General features: G+C 37.7%; 3 protein-coding genes across 3 annotated transcripts in view; all 3 read left to right on the top strand.

Annotated features, from left to right (window-relative positions):
- LOC125272874 (lymphocyte antigen 6E-like) overlaps positions 1-1,792 on the top strand; it is a 57,573-nt gene extending 55,781 nt beyond the window's left edge. Inside the window, exons 2-3 of the transcript XR_007185942.1 lie at positions 1,365-1,484; positions 1,755-1,792. The gene's annotated coding sequence lies outside the window, so the exon portion shown is untranslated. The remainder of the gene's footprint in view (positions 1-1,364; positions 1,485-1,754) is intronic.
- Positions 1,793-10,299: 8,507 nt separating this feature from the next.
- On the top strand, positions 10,300-12,611 carry LOC125273168 (GATA zinc finger domain-containing protein 14-like). Its single transcript, XM_048198433.1, has 5 exons — positions 10,300-10,452; positions 10,611-10,742; positions 10,953-11,066; positions 11,154-11,713; positions 12,021-12,611. Exons 1-5 carry the CDS (start codon positions 10,359-10,361, stop codon positions 12,609-12,611), a joined length of 1,491 nt encoding a protein of 496 aa, XP_048054390.1. The 5' UTR covers positions 10,300-10,358.
- A 5,596-nt stretch (positions 12,612-18,207) lies between these two features.
- Positions 18,208-21,691, top strand: LOC125271485 (urokinase plasminogen activator surface receptor-like). The gene is made up of 4 exons (XM_048195530.1): positions 18,208-20,399; positions 20,580-20,705; positions 20,902-21,012; positions 21,156-21,691. The coding sequence occupies exons 1-4, from the start codon at positions 20,237-20,239 to the stop codon at positions 21,500-21,502; spliced, it is 747 nt and encodes a 248-aa protein (XP_048051487.1). The 5' UTR covers positions 18,208-20,236; the 3' UTR covers positions 21,503-21,691.
- Positions 21,692-22,640: the final 949 nt, after the last annotated feature.

Genomic DNA, 22,640 nt, shown 5'->3' with positions numbered 1-22,640 from the left:
ATAAGTATTTTTTATATTTTTCACAAAACAGTCAAGTCATATATCACAAGAAATCTATCATTCCAAGGAATTTGCCCATGTAGATTAATTGTGTGACATTCATAGATCGAATGATCTTCCAAAGGATCATTATATTCTTCCCCTTCAGGTGCATTTGAATCACTCTTGCATACAATATGATAGAGACAAAATTATTTTTCCTATTATTTGCTGAAATCTAGAGGAAACAAATAGATCTGTGCAGGTGCTAGAGCACTCAGGGCCTGAGTTATACACTTTCAAATAAGAATTTTTAAAAAAAATCTTTTTTTAATTCTTTTTTTAAATCACTTTTAGCTGTGTTTTATGTAACTTCAAAGGGTTTCCTGTAAAATGACACCACAATTTTGCATTTAGAGCAATGTATGTGGGTATGGGAAGCTTTTCAATTTGGGTAGGCCAATTCCAGGTGGGAATCCCCAAAATGGTCCTGGAAGTTTAAGAGATTAAAAACCGTGAAACACATCACTCCATCCTTTGGTCTCTCTACATTGGCTTCCTGTACAGTATAGGATTGATTTTTTTCAGCATTCTTTTATTAGTGTATAAATCTTTGCATGGCCTTGCACTGGCTTATTTATCAGATTTGCTAATTGAGTATCAGTCTGGAAGAACATTGAGATCAACAACTCAAAATGTAACGTTAAAATTCCAAGTACCAAGTTAAGTCAGAAAGGGAATTGTGCATTTTTGGTAGTAGCACCAAGATTTGGAATAGTTTACCCTTGCATGTTAGGGATACTGAATCTGTACATGTTTTTAAAATACAACTTAAGACACAGTTGTTTGCCATGGTGTATTTGTCTTGTTGATGATAACAATAATAATAAGAAGAATTACTGTATTATTATTGTATTATTATGTTTTGACACTGAGATGATGTAAAGCTCATTGGTCAACATGTGTTGTTTTAATAGTGCTATATAAATAAAACTTGACATCGACAATGAAAGATGACAGAATTTCCATTTTTGGATCAACTACACTTTAAGGAAGTTGGTTTAAGTAAACCTATACATTTCTTGCAATTCTTTTTTAAACCTTGATGCCTTCCTTTTAAGTTTCTGTTACAAGAAACGTCCTTCTGTTAAACTTTCATTTTATCATAAAGACCCTCCCCTTTTGATAAGATATAAAATGGGCACTGAAACAGGTGCGTTATTACATTCTCCTCCTGATCAAAGATGGATCTGCAAATCTCAATTTTTCTTCTCTTCATTCTTTTCACTGCAGGTACAAAGACAAATAATGTTTGTGATGTTTTTGATTACTAATACAGATCATTAGATGTTCTCTCTCTCACTGTTTCTGTTTTATTACTACAGGACACTCTCTCCGCTGTTATGAGTGCATGAGTCTGACAGGTTCTTGTACGGGACAAACAGAACAAACATGTCTCAGTGGATATTCTCAGTGTGAGAGTTCAACAGGGATAACAAAAGTTGGTAAGTCCAATATGACTTAAATTTACTGTTATATTTGACTAATGGAGATGCTGCTATAATTTGCTTGGAAGCTGCAACAGAACAAAATATTCATTTTTCTGATGGAATTTATAATTTCAATCACAAAATATTCTACATAGATTTTTTTTTTATTTGTTTTCCCTCAGATTGTTATGATTTGTATTTAAAAACAAATAAAAAAATAAATGTTGATATTTATAAATCATTTTTCCAGTTTAATTGATCTTTTCTGTTTCATTCATATGTTAGGTGACATTACTTCTAAAGTGCAGGCTAAAGGATGTGTTACCTGCCTGTCAAAGTGGGTCCATAAACTTTGGCCTTGTCAGGACAGCTACATTCCTGCTGTAACACAGACCTGTGTAACCTTCCAAGAATGCTCCAGGTATTATGCTTCAACGACTGTGCAAATAACTATCTTCTGTTAAGTCAACACTCATCTTACTTCAAAGGACATTTAATCAGAAAATAAAAGGGTGACTCGCCGTGAACTGATTGAATTGAGCAGTAACTAAGTTGTTTCTGCTCAAGGAGTGTTGTATTAGATATGAGAATATAAAAGAATACTTGATTTCCTCCTGTAGAACCCTCTAATGTCCCGAATGGAAAGAAATGCTACACTTGTGATGGGAAGAGCTGCTCAGCCATATTGAGCTGTTCAGGAGACGAAGACCGCTGCATTACAGCAACAGGTGAGAATCTGAAAAAGGAAGAAGATTAAAGTCGTGATCTTTTAAACTCTCTTAGGTTTAAACAAATGACACAGATCATATACCAATGCCCAGCTTATGTAACTGTTGTAGGCCTGTTGTAAAAGTAGTGCGTGTAAACCCCACTGATCTCAAGAGCCGCTCTAGCGACTGTCGCTACAGACTACAGTCTTTAGCCTCCTCGTTAGCACGCCCGCCTCCCACGCCGGAGACCACAGTTCAAATCCTGCTAGGAGTGGGTCGAGTAGAAATTGTTACTCATAGACTGAATCAACCTTTTTTTTTTTTTCTTTCTTTTCATCAGAGACTTCTGGAAGCCAGACAGCGACGGTAAAAGGCTGTATCTCTAAATCCTTTTGTTATGCCACAACAGCGGTTAGAAATGTTGTGAGCATCTCATGTTGTGATGGGAACCTGTGTAACGGTGCTCAGAGTGTCTCCCAGAGCTTCCTGTTCCTCTGCTGTTCTCTGCTCTCCTACTTCCTGCTGCACTGAATCCAGCAGCTCTTCACATCCTACAATCAGACACACTGTACAGAACATATAGCTTGTATTTTCACTGTATCTTTGGTGTGCTGATGTGATTTTTTGCAGTGAAATTCTGACACTTTATGAAATAAAATACTACATCAGCTTGTTCCTGGGGTCATATTTAATTAAACTTGCCATGCTGTAAAGATAAAACAATAATAAACTATTTTATTTCTTAAAAAGAGATTAAAGGGATAGTTCATAAAATGAAAATTAACTCATCATTTACTTCCCCTGGTGTTGTTCTAATGCCATACGCGCTTCTTTCTTTTTTGGACTTTTTTTTTTTTTTTTTTTGCAATTTTAAAAAATGTTCCACTTTTGCTCGTCCATATGATGGCAGTGAATAGTGACCATCATCAGACTTTTTAAAAAGATTCAGAAGTATCAAAGAATGATCCCATGTAACTCATATCATATATTCCAAGTGTTGTGGGATGATAGGGTAAAGCAGTAAAGGAGAGATTTGATCATGGTTCTCTCAATCTGTCAAACCCTTTTGCTCATGTTGACCTCTGAAACATTTAATTAACAGGTTTTCTGTTACTTAAAGAAGAGCTTCAATAAAAGTATATAAGAGCAATATCTAAAAGGAGAAGACTGTTAATAATAGGATTCTCAGACAAAAACAAACAAAGCCCTGTAAAAGACCATCTGAGCAGACATTTTTGCTTTTCTGCCTAAAGTAAATCTGTTCATCATATAAAGCAATCATGCCTCTTCAGAAAATTTGAAAAAAAGATTTTCATGAATGTCTTACTTTTTTTTTTGCAGAATTGTGTTGTATTAATATATTGTCATTGTATTAATATTTATTTATTATTTCTTTTAATTTTATTATTAATGTCGTTCAAATAGAGCGCTTAACCAGCTACAGATAAACTGGTAGCCAGGCAACAGACAAGTGTTCTGGGCCGAGAACGGTTAGTAATCATGCTGTGCAGTACCAGGCTCAAGTGGAAACACAACTGGAACCGTTCCTTACCATTCTAAGAAGCGTTCGGTCTGACTATGGAAAAGCGGCTATTGCTGTGAGCAAGGGAGTTAGTTATGCAGTTCCTGTGTTGCCAACTCATTTTCAGGGGAAGTTGCTAAAGGTGGGTGGATTTGCTGCTAAAAGTTGCTAAATGACGTTTTTGTATGCAAAACCCGGAAGCGAGTTAGCATTTTAGGACCTCTGGTTCCATGGCCCTAAAGTCTATGGGTTTTTGCTTGTGTCTTAAAAACGGCAGTTGCTAACAAGTTGCTAAAAGGGACTACTTACCGGACTTTAGATGTCATCATGACAAACATTTGGACAGCATTTCTCATGAAAAGTGGATAAGTATTCATACACAGTGCAGATCATAATCAGCGAGCATGTTTTTAAATCAAGTTGTTTTTTAAATAAAGTTTGAGGAAGCTTGGTGGTGGTGACATTGATCCGCGACCATGGTATGCTGTAGTCCGTTTATAGCCTACTGTTAGCTTTTTATATCTGACGACTTTATTTAGGTATAAAAATGTATAAATGTTGTGTTAACTTGTAAAGATTATCTTGATAGACTAAACGTGTAAGTGTCATAACCCTTTGTTAAACACAGAGCTTATTTTTTGCGATTTTCTAAAAGTCTGCATAGGCTTTCGATCGAGGGAATCCGTGCGCCGCTAACTTCTGGGTTGGCCTGCAAAAACACGTCATCCCTGAGGAATCATAAAAAAATATGATTTGAAATATGTTAATTTAGATTTGTTCATAAAAAATAATATAAACATATATTTTATTTGTAAAAGTAATATAAACATCTTTATGATCAGATATTTTTTTTTAAATTCAACATTGAATTATTGAACATACACATTTCTAAACAATTACATTTATGTTTTTTTTATTAACTAGTAAAACTACACATTTTCAACAATTATGGTTTTAAGCAGTGTATTGGGTTTTAGTGTGCTATACACTCTAAGAAAGTCTGTAAAAATAGAGCACAGTTTACTGTGTTAATATGAAGGAATTATCTGTATTATCCAATTTTTCACAGGTGTTTTACTTAAATTATACATTGCATTTTGTGTTTTAGGGTTACAAAGGGTTACAACTTAAAGGTGCCCTAGATTGTTTTTTTACAAGATGTAATATAAGTCTAAGGTGTCTCCTGAATGTGTCTGTGAAGTTTCAGCTCAAAATACCCCATAGATTTTTTTAAATTAATTTTTTTAGCTGCCTATTTTGGGGTATCATTAACTATGCACTGATTTTTTCAGCACGGCCCCTTTAAGAGATGCGCTCCCTCTGCCCCACGAGCTCTCGACTATATATACATCGCATAAACAAAGTTTACACAGCTAATATAACCCTCAAATGGATCTTTACAAGATGTTCGTCATGCATGCTGTATGCATGCTTCGAATTATGTGAGTAAAGTATTTATTTAGATGGTTACCTTTGATTTTGTGTGAGTTTGAGGCTATGCTCTGTGGCTAAAGCTAACATTACACACTGCAGGGTTGCCAACTCTCACGCATCTGGCGTGACACTCACGCTTTTAGCATCAATCTCACGCTCTCACGCACACGCAAGAAATGTCACGCCAAAATCCATTTTTCTCCCCTCTCAATCCGTTACTTGCTGTTGATGACTACTAGACCACAGCGTATTAATGACAGGAGAGGAGTTTAAGGCCCACAGCTGTTACATCTCCCTACAACGTTCTCACTGCAGTATTCTCTGATCGTTGATTGGCTGAAAACCTTGCACCTGATACGTCAGTTGCGTGTGAGAAGTTCAGAGACAGTTCGGAGTATACATGGGTTTCATGTGACGTCACTGTATTCTATCGCCGCCATATTTGGGACCGGTCACAGCTGCGCGCCCTGTTAAAGTCTATGGTGACAGCAGCTACAATTACCAGAGGAAGGCCAACGAAACACTCTCAGAAGGTTCACAACAAGTTTATAATATATCTTGGATATGTGGTGCTGTTAGCCGTTTCAACAGTCGTCAGAACTACAAATTTATTTGATCCCAAAGTAGTTAGATCGGCAGAATTATTGGCTTCATTTAGAAGGGACCACACCACTGGCAGCCAAACAGCAATGCACAACATTAATAACTGCTGGGACTGTCATTTACATAACATTATAACGAGAACACTATTGTAATAAAATGTTGTGAATTCTCTGTGTTGTTGTTTCAGCGTGTTGTTGTGGTAAGAGCGCGTCGACTGAGTTTGATTACATTGATTACATAACTTGTTCAAACTTCACTTGTGCATTCGCGTCATTTTGTACAGATAAAACTTATTAATTTTATTAAGTATAAATATCTGATTATTCTCATAAAGGATGTGTTTCGTTGAGGTAAATAACCCACAGAGCTGATGATCATCTATAGCTTCAGCGCGAGCGCTCAAAAAGTAAGACAAAACATTAATATGATTGGGACTGTCTTCTTCTTATACATGATATTATAATCGTATATATTTGTAAAATAACGTTGTGAATTATTTGGGCTTATTTGCTGTGTTTCGGGGTTTCAATGACGTTACTTCAAGTTCATCTGTGCGTGATTTTGTGCAAATGCTAGTTGTAATATTTTTATTTTGTATTAATATCTGGATTATTTTATATAGGATGTGTTCCGATGAGTTAATTAACTTTCAGTTTATGGGTTTTTTATTATCTTCAGCTTCAGCGTGCGCAGCTCAAACAGCAATGATTAAAGGCAGGGTAGGTAAGAAATTTTGTTCCAAATTTGTTTAAACTTTCTATATATATACATGCATAATTAAAATGTAAGAACTCTGATAAAAAGAGTATAAAAATCGAGTGACTCTAGACCGTTTAATCTGTATTAAACACAGCTCATTATTTCCATCCGGGACGAAACATAGGATTGGCTTAGGCGGCTGTCACTCTCTCGCAACCATGGCAACCACCCTTTTGCCACACATGACCTGCCCACTTGCGCGCGCACGTTTGATTTGGGGAATCCAAGAGGCATGGATCCTAGGAATACCAAAACAATGGCAGAGAAACAGCAAGCTAAATTCACAGTATCGGCCTATGCAGTTAGTGAAGGCAAACCAGGCAAAAAAAGGAAGACAGTAACAGTACAAGAAAAGGCAATGAACAAAAAGTCTTTGGATAAACAAAGAAATAAAACGCGAGTTAATATCGGCGTGGCTTTCCAGCGATGGCGAGAACTGAGGGAACTCAAGGGCTGAAAAGTGACTCCTTGATGGCTTTATTTCTGCTGGACAGGTAAATCTTTCTTTTTGTATTTTGATCATACATATTTTTTTGTTTATTTTTTCATGAAGCATGTGTCATTAGCACACGTAGCTGCGTAATATAGCTAACATAACATTACTTAGCGAGCCGTAGTAGAGACGATAAATAATGATAGCTATAGTGTTGAATTGTGCATAATTTTACCCTCTGTCTAACTCTTTTACCATGTTCACCTGTAAGTTTACCTGCACGTTTTTTTTTCGCCTTTGTTTTGTTTTTATATTCTCTACCTATGTTTACTGATGTCTTTATCTTGTATCTGTGTGTGTCGTACACACTTTGTTGTATGTGTGTGTTATTATTTTGTGTCTGCAATGCAGTTGTGAGTTGATATTTGAGTGTATGTTACTCTGTTGATCTGTAGAACAACGTATATGTTATGAATCTTACACGAAATTCATCTTCATCACAGTGTAAATGATGGTAATGGAAAAACGTGTATCATGCAACCTGTTTTTAGCTTTGCCTTATAGATAGCTCGTTAGCGAATCAAAAAATATATATTTTAAACTTTACCAATATCAATATGCTAGCTTGATAGTGAGTACTAAAATACATCTTGTTTGTTTATCTTCATAATTATAAAGTTATTTTTTATTACATGTGATTCTGACATGATGTCACTACATGCCGTGCTCCTTCCTCTCCGCTCGTCTCAGGTAAATAATGCGTCTTCCAGCTCAGTGGTCGGAGTCACACGTTCATGCGTTTTGGGGGCGTGGCTTTGGAAGGAGCCCAGAAGGGAGGGGGTGGAGTGAATGGAAATAATGAGCTGTCTTTAAAACAGTCGTGAGAGGTCTACAGACACTCGATTTTTATACTTTCTTTTTCAGAGTACTTACATTTTAATTATGTATTGATATATAAATAAAGTTTAAACAAATTTTGAAAAAAAGTTTTTTATACATTTTTTTGCCTACCCTGCCTTTAAGTCATTAAAATGTTTAACGTTACTACACAGTAATATTAAAACTTTAATATTTATTTTAGAAAATGAATGCATTATTTTTAATAACTAGCTCTTATATTGTTCTAGTATTATTTTCATCAACACATAGTTTGATTAATAATAAGGATCATGAACAATAACAATCTCATTTTGATAACAGTATTATTTGAGCTGCGCGCACTGAATGAACACCCGTAAACTGAAGCGCTTTGCTAGAAGGTTAATTAACTCAACGGGACACATCCTATATATGGTAATTCATATATATTTATACAAGATATACATAAAATTACAACTTATATTTGCACAAAATCATGCACGCATACTTGAACTAAGTAATGTAGTCAGCTGGTGTCGTGAATTTGTTCATCCTGTAACAACACGCCGAAACACAGCAACTAGAATTCACAATATTTTCAAATAAATCAAATAAATTTGTAGTTCTGACGACTGTTGAAACGGCTAACAGCACCACATATCCCAGATATATTGTAAACTTGTTGTGAACCTTCTGAGAGCGTTTTGTTGGCCTTCCTCTGGTATTTGTAGCTGCTGTCACCATAGACTTAAACTGGACGCGCAGCTGTGACTGGTCCCAAATATGGCGGCGGGCATAGCGGAAGTGACGTCTTTGAAACCCATGTATAGGTTCGGAACTTCGGAGTCGGAGTCGGCACGTGTGAAAGTTTGGAAGACAATCAAGGTAAGCAAATAATAAAATGGTGAGCCTTGTCACTACAGACGTAGCCTTGCCTGATCAGTCTGTGTGCCGAGACTAAGTTACAGACTTCAACTATAGTTGCAAATGTTGTCTGACGTGCGTTATGATGTGGGCTAGCTAAATTGCTCAATAAAAATGTAGGGTCCGAAATTAACACCCGCCAAGCGCCAAATGCGGGTAGATTTTCCGTTTGGCGAGCAAATCTCAAAAGGCTATCCGCCACACCGGCGGGTTAATGTTCATACCAAAATATGAAATTTCCAGCGCGCACGAGCAGAGAGAGAGAGAGAGAGCCCCGGCCGCGCGCGCGCACTCAATATACAGAGCGGCCAAAGCGTCAAGCTTCCCCGTAGGCTACTTTTTGACAAGCGTCTTTGACAAAGCGGCCAGAGCTTCTTTGCAGCTCAAGTCGGCGGCGGTGTGTACGGTACAGTTAACGCTCTATTTGTTGACGGCGCTGAGGAAAAAGGATGTGAAGCTCCTGCCACTGGAAGAAGCGGTCGCCGCCCATTTGTGGCCGCGCAGAACGTCTTCAGCACTCCCGGATCGTGCACATTCCGCCGCTGGCCAGGCTGCTTCTGCTTTACAAACCATGGCCGTTATTTTCTCAAGAAAATGAGTTTTCTCATAGCGTTTGCAACGCAATACTCGTTCCCTTATCTCTCAGGGAACGTAAGTAACCGAGTACGTTATATACGTTTTGTTAACAACCGATATGACAACTTTAGCACATTTATCAGCTATACATTCATTCAGTGTTTTCCATTAATGACCCTCTGCTGCCGCCACCGTTTCATAATGAACTGAAAATTTAAAACATACTACGTTTGCCAACGAGTTAAAATCGAAACCGTGCTATGGCTTTGTGCCTTTATAAAACAGCAAAAGACAGTGATTAAGTATATATACAATCTGTCTGTGCTGCGTGTTTTAAAGAGAAGTGAGCACATTTGCGCACGCGATCAGCTGGTGATCAAAATAAAAGCTCAAGGATATATCTTTTAAAAAGAAATGAGTACAAAAGTATTGTAAAAAAAAAAAAAATGTTTGAACCCTTTTTAATGTCCAGGTACAAGTCAATGCTGTTTCTTTGTTCATGGGTTGAAGCTCTTAATTTTGAGTTTCCAGAGTGCACCAGATTGATGCATTTAACCTTAAAATGTACAAAATTTTCTTCCGGGGGGGCATGCCCCCCGGACCCCCCTAGCGGAGGTACATCCAACAAAGTTTTACAAATTACACTGTCAAATAATGTACTTTTCAACAAAAGCTCCTTTCATGTCAGTAAAGCTATTAATAGAAAATTGAAATGTCTTTGGACAAATATAGATTTGGGCTAAGCCCCTAATGTTTACAATGTCTGGCTCCGCCCCTGTCAGGTAACAAAACTGACAAAAAATAAAATCAATTATTTCACCCCAGTGATACTAAGTAAACATGGACTGATATTGATTTTTAAAATTAGGGTTACCAAACATTTTCTCCGTGCACACGCGCAAACTGAATTTTTTACAAAGTCTCACTCCAGCCAAAGTCCCAAAGTTGGCAACCCTGTTTGTATACAAAGACAAATAGTGTTTGTGATGTTACTGAGAATAATAACAGATCACTGATGCTTTTTTCTCTGTTTTATTACTAAAGCACACTCTCTCAGCTGTTATGAGTGCATGAATCTGACGGGTTCTTGTGCGGGACAAACAGTAAAAACATGTCCCAGTGGATCTACTCAGTGCTTGAGTTTAACAACAGTTACACAAATTGGTAAGTCCAATATGATTTAAATTTACTGTTTTTTTTTTTTTTTTTTTGACTAAATCTTAAATCTTCTGCATAGATTTCTGATATTTAATTTGTTTTCTCTTAAATTGTATAATGTTTTGTATTGAATTGGTCTTTCCTGTATCATTCATGTTTTTTAGGTGACATTAGTTCAAAAATGAAGATTAAAGGTTGTGTTCCTATTTGTCAAAGTGGGTTCATGAACTTAGGCACTTCAAAGACAACTTATTCTTGCTGTACCACAGACGAGTGTAACGTCCAAGATGCTCCAGGTATTGTACTTCAATGATCATGTGCAAATGACTTCTTTAAAGTCAGCACTCATTTTACTTCCAAAGGACATTCAATCAGGAAATAAAACAGGGTGTGGCTTTCTGTCATGATCTGATTGAATGGAGCAGCTAAAGGAGTGTTGTTTCATTAGATATTTTACAGAAAGTACAGAAAATAAAACAATACTTTTAATACTTTTCCTCCTGTAGATCCTCCCAGCACTACTGTCCCCAATGGAAAGAAATGTTTTTATTGTGATGATCAGAGCTGCTCAAACACTGTGAGCTGTTCAGGGACTGAAGACCACTGCATTACATCTACAGGTAAAAAAACCAACTTCAAAAAGATGAAGATTGATGTTATTTTTTTATATCAATCATTAATTTTAAACATTTGATTCTTTTCATCAGCGGATATTGATGGCCAGACATTTTTTACAAAAGGCTGCATTTCTAAATCTGTCTGTGATGCTGTAGCAGAAGCAGCTGATAGTCTTAATCTTGGGAGCGTCTCATGTTGTGAGGGGAACCTGTGTAACGGTGATCAGAATGTCACCCAGAGCTCCACATATAACCGTGATCAGAATGTCACCCAGAGATCCACATATAACAGTGATCAGAATGTCACCCAGAGATCCACATATAACAGTGATCAGAATGTCACCCAGAGATCCACATATAACAGTGATCAGAATGTCACCCAGAGATCCACATATAACAGTGATCAGAATGTCACCCAGAGATCCACATATAACAGTGATCAGAATGTCACCCAGAGCTCCACATATAACAGTGATCAGAATGTCACCCAGAGATCCACATATAACAGTGATCAGAATGTCACCCAGAGATCCACATATAACCGTGATCAGAATGTCACCCAGAGATCCACATATAACAGTGATCAGAATGTCACCCAGAGCTCCACATATAACAGTGATCAGAATGTCACCAGAGATCCACATATAACAGTGATCAGAATGTCACCCAGAGATCCACATATAACAGTGATCAGAATGTCACCCAGAGATCCACATATAACAGTGATCAGAATGTCACCCAGAGATCCACATATAACAGTGATCAGAGTGTCACCCAGAGCTCCACATATAACAGTGATCAGAATGTCACCCAGAGCTCCACATATAACAGTGATCAGAATGTCACCCAGAGATCCACATATAACAGTGATCAGAGTGTCACCCAGAGCTCCACATATAACAGTGATCAGAATGTCACCCAGAGATCCACATATAACCGTGATCAGAATGTCACCAGAGCTCCACATATAACAGTGATCAGAATGTCACCCAGAGCTCCACATATAACAGTGATCAGAATGTCACCCAGAGCTCCACATATAACAGTGATCAGAATGTCACCCAGAGATCCACATATAACAGTGATCAGAATGTCACCCAGAGATCCACATATAACAGTGATCAGAATGTCACCCAGAGATCCACATATAACAGTGATCAGAGTGTCACCCAGAGCTCCACATATAACAGTGATCAGAATGTCACCCAGAGCTCCACATATAACAGTGATCAGAATGTCACCCAGAGATCCACATATAACAGTGATCAGAATGTCACCCAGAGCTCCACATATAACAGTGATCAGAATGTCACCCAGAGATCCACATATAACAGTGATCAGAGTGTCACCCAGAGCTCCACATATAACAGTGATCAGAATGTCACCCAGAGCTCCACATATAACAGTGATCAGAATGTCACCCAGAGCTCCACATATAACAGTGATCAGAATGTCACCCAGAGCTCTACATATAACGGTGCTCAGAGTGTCTCTCAGAGCTTCCTGTTCCTCTGCTGTTCTCTGCTCTCCTACTTCCTGCTGCACTGAATCCAGCAGCTCTTCATCCTACAATCAGACACACTGTACTGAACATAGAGCTTGTATTTTATCTGAACTATCCTTACTTTTCAGTTAATAAAAAAAAAAATAAAAAATCTCTCAATATATTTTTATTTATTTGAAAAGGGACCATGTATAATTTTAAACATAAATATTTCCATTTCATGCATTGTACCGGATTTAGCCCAAAGCTAATTTTCACCCACAGTGCCCCGGTAGAATATCACAAACAGTTCCAAAAAACATACACACACATTCTGCTGTATCAGAGGCAAAAATAAATACATAAAACAAATTATTAAGAAGTTAATTAAACTGCAACCATGTCAATGTTTACAGAGTTGGATAGATTTTTTAAAAAGATTTAAGCTTCAATTTAAAAAGACCAATAGATGTACATCCTTTTATATCCTAATGTATTTCAAAAGTAGTAGCTTTCACTGAGAAAGACGATAGTCCAAAAGCAGAATGATGAAAAGAAAGGACACAATCACCTCACAAGATCTCACAGTTTTTAGAACAATAAAAAAAAAGAAAAATAGTATAGAAGGAGCCAAAATGGTCAAAATTCAAAAACGTATGTTTCTCCAAGATCCTACATAGATGATGATTTTTTTTTTTTTTCTAAAACATTTAAAGTATGTTTATATTGGGATTTCAAGGGTTAGTTCACCCAAAAATGAAGATTGTCATTAATTACTCACCCTCATGTCATTCCACACCCATAAGACCTTTTAAGATATTTTTGATAAAATCTGATGGTTCCGTAAGGCCTGCATCGCCGGCAATAACACTCCCTTTTTCAGTGCCCAGAAAACTAAAAACATATTTAAAACAGTTCATGTGACTACAGTGTTTCTAACTTAATATTATAAAGTGACAAGAATACTTTTTGTGCACCAAAATTAACAAAATAGTGACTTTTTTCAACAATATCTAGTGATGGGCGATTTCAAAACACTGCTTCATGAAACTTCGAAGCTTTACGAATCTTTTGTTTTGAATCAGTGGTTCGGAGCGCGTATCAAACTGCCAAAGTCACGTGAACTATTGAAGTTTCAAAACACTTATGATGTAACGAAGCCTCGTTTACTGAAATCATGTGACTTTGGCGCTATGAACCACTGATTCAAAACAAATGATTCGTAAAGCTTCGAAGCTTCATGAAGCAGTGTTTTGAAATCAATCATCATATTGTTGAATAAAGACTCTGTTTTTTGCCGCACAAAAAGTATTCTCATCGCTTTATAATATTAAGGGCTTTAGCATATCATTAACTGACCGTGCAAAGGAGTATCTGTGTATGATGGGCAGGGGTGCATATGACTTTTTTGAAGCCCGATCACACGAAAATGCGTATCAATAATACGAGCGTGTAATCTCGTGGAATGTATACGCCAAAATGAGTTTTGGCATGCATATAATACGCACTTTATGGCAAAGTGTCAAAAAAATTAATTGAAAATTAGAGCAAAATTGACTAACAAAAGTGGCTCAGAGTTTATTCTCTGGATAGAATTAATCTGTCTTCATGTTTTAACACGATCACTAAATAACCAAATTCATATGATCAGAATTTCTCTTGCATTTTTGATGTAACAAGCGTGTTAAAGCAGCCAGAGAAAATCTAATGATAAAATATGAAGAATCAAGAGCCCATCTAAAGCAAATGCTCACCTCCATAACGGTGAAACTTTATTATTTTCTATAAACACCCACATAGAAGGTGACATTCTCATGACCTTGTGCAACTTTGCCTAAAAGTTCTCTAAAAGTGACAAAAATTCTAAACCTTTACAGAACATTCAGGACGTTTCTAAAATGTCCTCTTTTGGTAATGAAAGTGCTGCAGTTCAAGGTTCCTTATATGACTTTAGGGGGACGTTCCAATTTGGTTATTTTATGGTCACATAAGAATGTTACAATGAGGACATTTGGGACATTAACAGAACGTTCCCACATGGTCCTCTGTTGGTCATTTAATAAGGTTCCCGATATGAGTGTAGGGGGACGTTCTATTTTGGTTATTTTATGGTCAAGCGAGAACGTTACAAAGAGGACATTTGGGAAGTTAACAGAACGTCCTATAGTAATAGTCCCCTAAACATTCCCATAACTTCCTGAATGTTCCCTGAAGGTCCACCAAATAACGTCCCCCAACCCTTAAAAGAACTCCACATCGTGACGTCTCTGAACGTTCTGGGAACGTTACTAGACAACGTCCTTAATACCAGTGGATGTTCTGAGAATGTTCTGGGAATATAACATTTCTAGCAGGGTTAACTATTTTTAACACTTGTCTAATTACTGGGGTTGTTCCTGACTGCCTAAAAACAGCTACAGTAACTCCATTATTAAAAAGGCCCAATCTTGTTTCTATCAAACTTGCCATTTCTTTCTAAGATTCTTTAGAAAATTGTGTTGACCCAGCTGCAGTCCCATTTGATGTCAAATAATATTCTTGAAAAATTCCAATCGGGTTTTAAGTCTCAACACAGCACGGAAACTGCACTTTTAAAAGTTGTAAATATTTTACTAAAAACAGATAAAGGGAATGCCGTAGCTCTGGTGCTTCTAGACTTAAAGAGATAGTTCACCCAAAAATGAAAATTTGATGTTTATCTGCTTACCCTCAGGGCATCCAAGATGTAGGTGACTTTGTTTCTTCAGTAGAACACAAATGATGATTTTTAACTCCAACCGTTGCAGTCTTAGTCTTAATGCGAGTCAATGGGAATTCCATCTTTAAGAGTAAAAAAAACAAACATGCACAGACAAATCCAAATTAAACCCTGCGGCTCGTGACGACATATTGATGTCCTAAGACACGAAACGATCGGTTTGTGTGAGAAACCGAACAGTATTTATATAATTTTTTACCTCTAAAACACCACTATGTCCAACTGCCATGAGCATCCGGTGTGTGAGGTCTGAATGTGCTCTGATGCCTTAAGTGATCTCTCGCGCTCATTGACCTATACAGCAGAACCTGATTTTGCTAAGTTAAAAATGTTACTGGGTCAACATTTTTGTTGATCCTGGAACAACATTCAAATCAACCAATCAGATTTGAGGGACAAGTTTACAGATTATGTCAAGTTTAGGCTTAAAATCATGAATTGGTGTTTCTACATCAGTGTTATTCATCGATCGTTTCCCTCTGATTTTTAGGATAACTTATGGGTAGGGTTAGGTTTAGCGGTAGGAATAGGGTTAAGACTAAATTTTCAGACTGGAATGTTTTTCCAGGATCAACCAAATATGTTGACCCAGGAATGCATCTAACTCAGCAAAATCAGGACGTGCAACATATACATGCGAGAGATCACTTCCGGCTGTATTACTTTATCGAAATAATATCAAACATGTTGTGAAGATAAAACAACATCTGGGACTGTTTATTTACACTTACAATATTAAACATACACAGAAGCGACTTACAGGAAGCATCATGTTCTTTACTCACACAACCACAGACACACATTGTACTCACACACACACACACACACACCCATCTAGACCACATTCTTATGTCAGATATGGCACACGCAGCACGCGGATGCTTCTCTTCTGTAATTCTTTTATCTGGTCATTTGTATAAAATTGTTCTGTTATATATAACAGCCTTCTTATCTAAAATGTGAAACCAGAAACAGAATCAATCCTTCAAGTAGAATTAAAGTCTTCCCATGCTGACTATGTACAGGCACAACAGGGCTAAATTTCCTCAAGGGATAAAGGCATTTTGTTTGTTTGTTTTTTCCCGCAACAAAACACTATAGCAACAAACCACCACAACACTTCCTTAAATGCCCATGTAGTGACATAAATAGCCATTTTGTCACTTGAGGTATTGTAGGGTGGTTTCTGACATGTGAGATCCAAACAAGATAAATCGTCCTCCAAATACTGCTTTATCAAATTTATTCATCACACAGTTCCTCTGCACAGTGCATATAAAATCCCATCGAATGCCATCACATATTTACAAATGTTGTGCTTCCTTCTCATTACACACCTGCTTTTTCTTACTCTTTGCCTACCTATATACTCATTAAGGCCCACACTCCACCCAGTGGTCAAAAAACAGAATTACAACAGACATAATGGCTCTTACAGGTGCTGGTCATATAATTAGAATATCATCAAAAAGTTGATTTATTTCACTAATTCCATTCAAAAAGTGAAACTTGTATATTATATTCATTCATTACACACAGACAGATATATTTCAAATGTTTATTTCTTTTAATTTTGATGATTATAACTGACAACTAAGGAAAATTCTAAATGCAGTATCTCAGAAAATTAGAATATTGTGAAAAGGTTCAATATCGAAGACACCTGGTGCCACACTCTAATCAGCTAATTAACTCAAAACACCTGCAAAGGCCTTTAAATGCTCTCTCAGTCTAGTTCTGTAGGCTACACAATCATGGGGAAGACTGCTGACTTGACAGTTGTCCAAAAGACGACCATTGACACCTTGCACAAGGAGGGTAAGACACAAAAGGTCATTGCAAAAGAGGCTGGCTGCTCACAGAGCTCTGTGTCCAAGCACATTAATAGAGAGGCGAAGGGAAGGAAAAGATGTGGTAGAAAAAAGTGTACAAGCAATAGGGATAACCGCACCCTGGAGAGGATTGTGAAACAAAACCCATTCAAAAATGTGGGGGAGATTCACAAAGAGTGGACTGCAGCTGGAGTCAGTGCTTCAAGAACCACTACGCACAGATGTATGCAAGACATGGGTTTCAGCTGTCGCATTCCTTGTGTCAAGCCAGTCTTAAACAACAGACAGCGTCAGAAGCGTCTCGTCTGGGCTAAAGACAAAAAGGACTGGAATGCTGCTGAGTGGTCCAAAGTTATATTCTCTGATGAAAGTAAATTTTGCATTTCCTTTGGAAATCAGGGTCCCAGAGTCTGGAGGAAGAGAGGAGAGACACACAGTTTTAGAGCACTTCATGCTTCCTGCTGCTGACCAACTTTATGGAGATGCAGATTTCATTTTCCAACAGGACTTGGCACCTGCACACAGTGCCAAAGCTACCAGTACCTGGTTTAAGGACCATGGTATCCCTGTTCTTAATTGGATACCTGTTCTTAATTGGCCAGCAAACTCGCCTGACCTTAACTGCATAGAAAATCTATGGGGTATTGTGAAGAGGAAGATGCGATATGCCAGACCCAACAATGCAGAAGAGCTGAAGGCCACTATCAGAGCAACCTGGGCTCTCATAACACCTGAGCAGTGCCACAGACTGATCGACTCCATGCCACGCCGCATTGCTGCAGTAATTCAGGCAAAAGGAGCCCCAACTAAGTATTGAGTGCTGTACATGCTCATACTTTTCATGTTCATACTTTTCAGTTGGCCAAGATTTCTAAAAATCCTTTCTTTGTATTGGTCTTAAGTAATATTCTAATTTTCTGAGATACTGAATTCGGGATTTTCCTTAGTTGTCAGTTATAATTGTCAAAATGAAAAGAAAAAAACATTTGAAATATATCAGTCTGTGTGTAATGAATGAATATAATATACAAGTTTCACTTTTTGAATGGAATTAGTGAAATAAATCAACTTTTTGATGATATTCTAATTATATGACCAGCACCTGTACACCTCGGCCCCAATTGTACATGGCAGATAGACATTACAATTCAATACAAATACAAAGAGCCATTAAAGCCCAAAGCAACACTGTAAACTTTGCATTAATCAGTCCTCTGTAGGTTAGAAATTAAACAGTCTTTGCAATCAGTCCATTACATTTCCATGCTGTCATAAAACAGACAAAGCTTTGTTACAGGTCTCTCGAGTACACTGGTTTTAGTTTGAACTTGTACAGACTCGTACAGAACAGACTTCCAGAACTCGTCCCATCAACCAAGATCCACGTGGAGCTGTTGAATCCACAATGACAACAATGTAACCAGGAACAAAGTTTCTCCTTTCCTTGTTCCATTTCTGCCGATCTTGAAGCAAAGGCAAGTATTCATTTGTCTATCTTTTGGACTATTTTGTCCAAAAGATGGACACTATACGTTTGTCACTATATGTGCTAAAAATAGTCCACAAAGGTTTGTGCAACTACTGAGAATCTCTGAAATTGAGAAAAATGACTTGAGTTGTTCTGTTTTAAGTTTTGTTGCAGATGATCATTTCAATCATTTTTCAGTAAGTCCTGAACATGTAAACAGTATTTGGGATAAAATCCCCCTTGTTGAAAGAGCTACAGACGCCCCGATGTCGAAGCCAAAGACCAACGACACCCAAAACACCATTAGATTGGCAGAAGCTGAAGATTTATGCTTATATAATCAATACTGCACTAAATGCACAATACAGCAGATCTTATGAAATGGTAAAAAATTATTAAATGAGAAAATGATTCACTTTCCACTTGTGTCAAATGGCAAGGATCAGTTACTCAGAAAATCCATCAGGCACAATGAATTTCTATTTTTTTTGTCACTAAAGAAATTAGTATCATAAGGTGACATCATTTATTATATTTATTATATATTATGGCTATTATATAAATGTGGCCTAAAGGTCCCTCTAGCCTCTTTGTATTTTTTTTTACCACTTTCTTCCACACAAATAATATCGCTCTATCAACATTTAATGAAAATTGAATATATATTTTTCAATCTTTAGACATTTTAGCACCACAAGCAATTCCTCATGCTGATGATATAGTAAAGAAACGCTAAATGGCCAGAAGAATGTGGACATCTGAACACCTCACCCATTTGTTCCTGTTGATGTTTTCATTAAAGTGTTAATGGAGAGTTGATCCTCCCTTTGCTGCTATTACAGCTTCACTCTTCTAAGGGTTTCCAATAGATGTTATAGGACCGACATCACTGAGGTTCAGGGCTGGGTTTGGCGCAGGCCAGTCAAGTTCTTCAACACCAGATTCCTCAAAAGAACAAACTGATTGTATGGTGTAACATTCAATATATTTAATTGCTGTCACTGGAATGACTAAACTCATTAATCATGACGAGGCTTCCACATTCTTTTGCCCATTTAATGCACATTTACTGCATCAAACAGCCAGTTTCAGAAGTTTTCAGTCGTCCTAAAGAGCTTTTTTTAGCTGGCTCAGACGAGTAAAATATATCTGCGTGACATTGCCCTCAGGAACAGGACTGGACACCCCTGGTATTTTGCATGTTACAGAACACATCTGGGTAATTTCATGCGTGCTCTGAACTTGCATTCTTGAGTATTGTAATCAAACTTCAGATGATGAAGTAGAACGAGAACACAATGACACAAGATCACATAAGAACACATTTTGAGAAACAGCCCTGAAATGGGTGTGTCTGACAAAGGAAAATATTCAAAATGCGCAGTTTGGGGTGGTCCAGGAACAGGGTTGAGAACCACTGTCTCAAACTCATGAACAAAACTGACATCACCTAATTTTCTCATGAAGATCCTCCCCTTCAGACAAGCTATAAAATGAGCCTGAAACAGGTACGTTATTATGTTCACCTGCAGATCAAAGATGGATCTGCAAATCTCAGTTTTTGCTCTCTTCATTCTTTTCACTGCAGGTACAGAGACGTATAGTGTTTGCTTTTGATGTTATTAGATACAAATGCAGATCATTAATGTCTCTCTAACTGTCTCTCTCTTTTTAATTACTAAAGGACACTCTCTAAACTGCTATAAGTGCAAGGGTCAGTCGACTTGTAGCAGTGAATTCGAATCATGCAAAGAAGGATCCAATTGCCTGAATTCAGTATTGATAAATCAAGTTGGTAAGTCCAGTGTGACGGATGGTAAATTACTGTTAGAAATGACTGAGATGCTGATACAGTGGAAAGAAGAAGTATATTTAATGCATAAATAGGATTTATGGTTGTAAGCATAGAATATCTAGTATTGTATTTCTGCTGTGCAGTTGAACTGCTCATTCCTGTATCATTCCTCTGCTTTAGATGAAACTACTCTTAAGTATAAAGGTTGTGCTCCTGCCTGTCAAAGAGGGTCCATGAATATCGGCACTAAACAGTGGTATTCTGAGTGCTGTGGCGCTGACTTCTGTAACAGACTAGATCTTTCAGGTATTGTGCTTTACTGACTATACGGAATAGACTATTTTCTTTAAAGTCAACACTCATTTTACATCGAAAGCACATTCAATCAGGAAATAAAATGTAGGGTGGGATTTGACTTTCTACTAGGAAATCATTGAATTGAGCAGTGATGTTATATTTTGTACAGAAAATAAAATGACGAATACCTGTTTTCCTCCTGTAGAACCCAGCACTATTATCCCCAATGGAAATAAATGTTACTCTTGTAAAGGACAGAGCTGTACAAACACAGTGTTCTGTTCAGGGTCTGAAGACCGCTGCATTACAGCCACAGGTGAGAATCTGGAAATGGGAAAAAAAAGATTAAAGTCATTGTATTTTGTCCCTCCATCATTCATTTTAAACATTTGATACAGATCACAAATACCAATGTCCAGCTTAGATTGACTCAATCTTTGTTTTCTTTCCTTTTATCAGGCATCTCAGACGTTTTCAAAGGTTGTATTTCTAAATCTCTTTGTGATGGCACAACACCGATTCCTAATATTGTGGACTTCTCATGTTGTGAGGGGAACCTGTGTAACGGTGCTCAGACTACCACCCCGATTACCACCCCGAGCACCACCATGAGCTCCACCACGAGCACCACCCCGAGCACCACCATGAGCTCCACCCTGAGCACCACCATGAGCACCACCATGAGCTCCACCACAAAGGTCACCACGAGCGTCGCCCAGAACTCCACGTTTAACAGTGCCAAAAGTGTCTCCCAGAGTTTCCTGTTCCTCTGCTGTTCTCTGCTCTCCTTCTACTTGCTGCACTGAATCCAGCAGCTCCAGCAGACACAATGAGATGCACTTTACAAACATATATAACTCGTATTTTCTCTGTACTATCTTAAGTCCTGATGTGATTCATCGAAAACCATACTGGAAGTTGTATGAAAAAAAATAAGGTTGTATGTTTCTGGATTAATATTTAAATCTTGTCATGCTGTAAAATAAATATACTGCTTTAATAAAAATATTTTGGTGTCAATCCATCTTAAGTGGTCTGATTTTTAATTTTCATACTTTTTTGAGTGATGATTATCTATATATATTAGTATAGCAAAACAAGTGGTTTTTTTTTTCTATTTATTTTTTTGCTCGGTTTAATCACAGTGGCTGTCTTTGTGTCATGGTCCAAAAATTATTGTTATTCTGATGTTAATGGAAACTTGTATATCTCAGATGAGGAGGGTACAAAAACTGATCTCTATTATACATTTCCTTAGACTTATAATTCCTTCCAACTGCAAGAGGGGTCTTTAACGAGCTGTAGAGGGCGCACATCACATCTTTCTTCATCACACCCTATACCTACTTCAGACTTATGTGGCCTCCAGAAGCTTGTGTTCTGCAAGTGAACAGCGCCTTGTGGTGCCATGCCAAAGAGGCACAAAATCACTTTCACAGACCTTGACCTGCCTAACTCTACCTGAGCTGCTGAGTCTTTAGCCATTTTTAAGAAACGGCTGAAAACGCATCTTTTTCCATCAACACTTAACGAGAGTTACGTATGTAACTGCGGTTCTATGAGTTCTGGATGACCGCCAGAGGCAGTGCTTCACACTGGATATTATCTCTCGTTGCAATTGCATAGGTCGAGTTTAATACCAACAAAGTCCCTCATGACCAGGATGACTCGGGGTGCTCCCCTATTTAACCCTGTGACTTCCTGCAGACTGTCCCTACGGAATCTTCTCGCACCGACTCCGAGTGACAGAAAGCTCTGGAGGTCATCCAGAACTCATAGAACCGCAGTTACATACGTAACTCTCGTTCTATTTCGTTCTTCCTGACCGCCAGAGGCAGTGCTTCACACTGGATGACTTATAACAACAAGGTCACGAGGAGGTCCTGCTTACCCTTAAGAGGAAGTTGAGGGCCCAGAAAGGACCGCTGCCCAATGGTATCAGAA

This window comes from Megalobrama amblycephala, linkage group LG7 (assembly GCF_018812025.1).
Source record: "Megalobrama amblycephala isolate DHTTF-2021 linkage group LG7, ASM1881202v1, whole genome shotgun sequence".
Taxonomy (NCBI): Eukaryota; Metazoa; Chordata; class Actinopteri; order Cypriniformes; family Xenocyprididae; genus Megalobrama; species Megalobrama amblycephala.
Note: the sequence above shows the minus strand (reverse complement) of the source record. Positions and strands in the feature narration are given on the sequence as shown.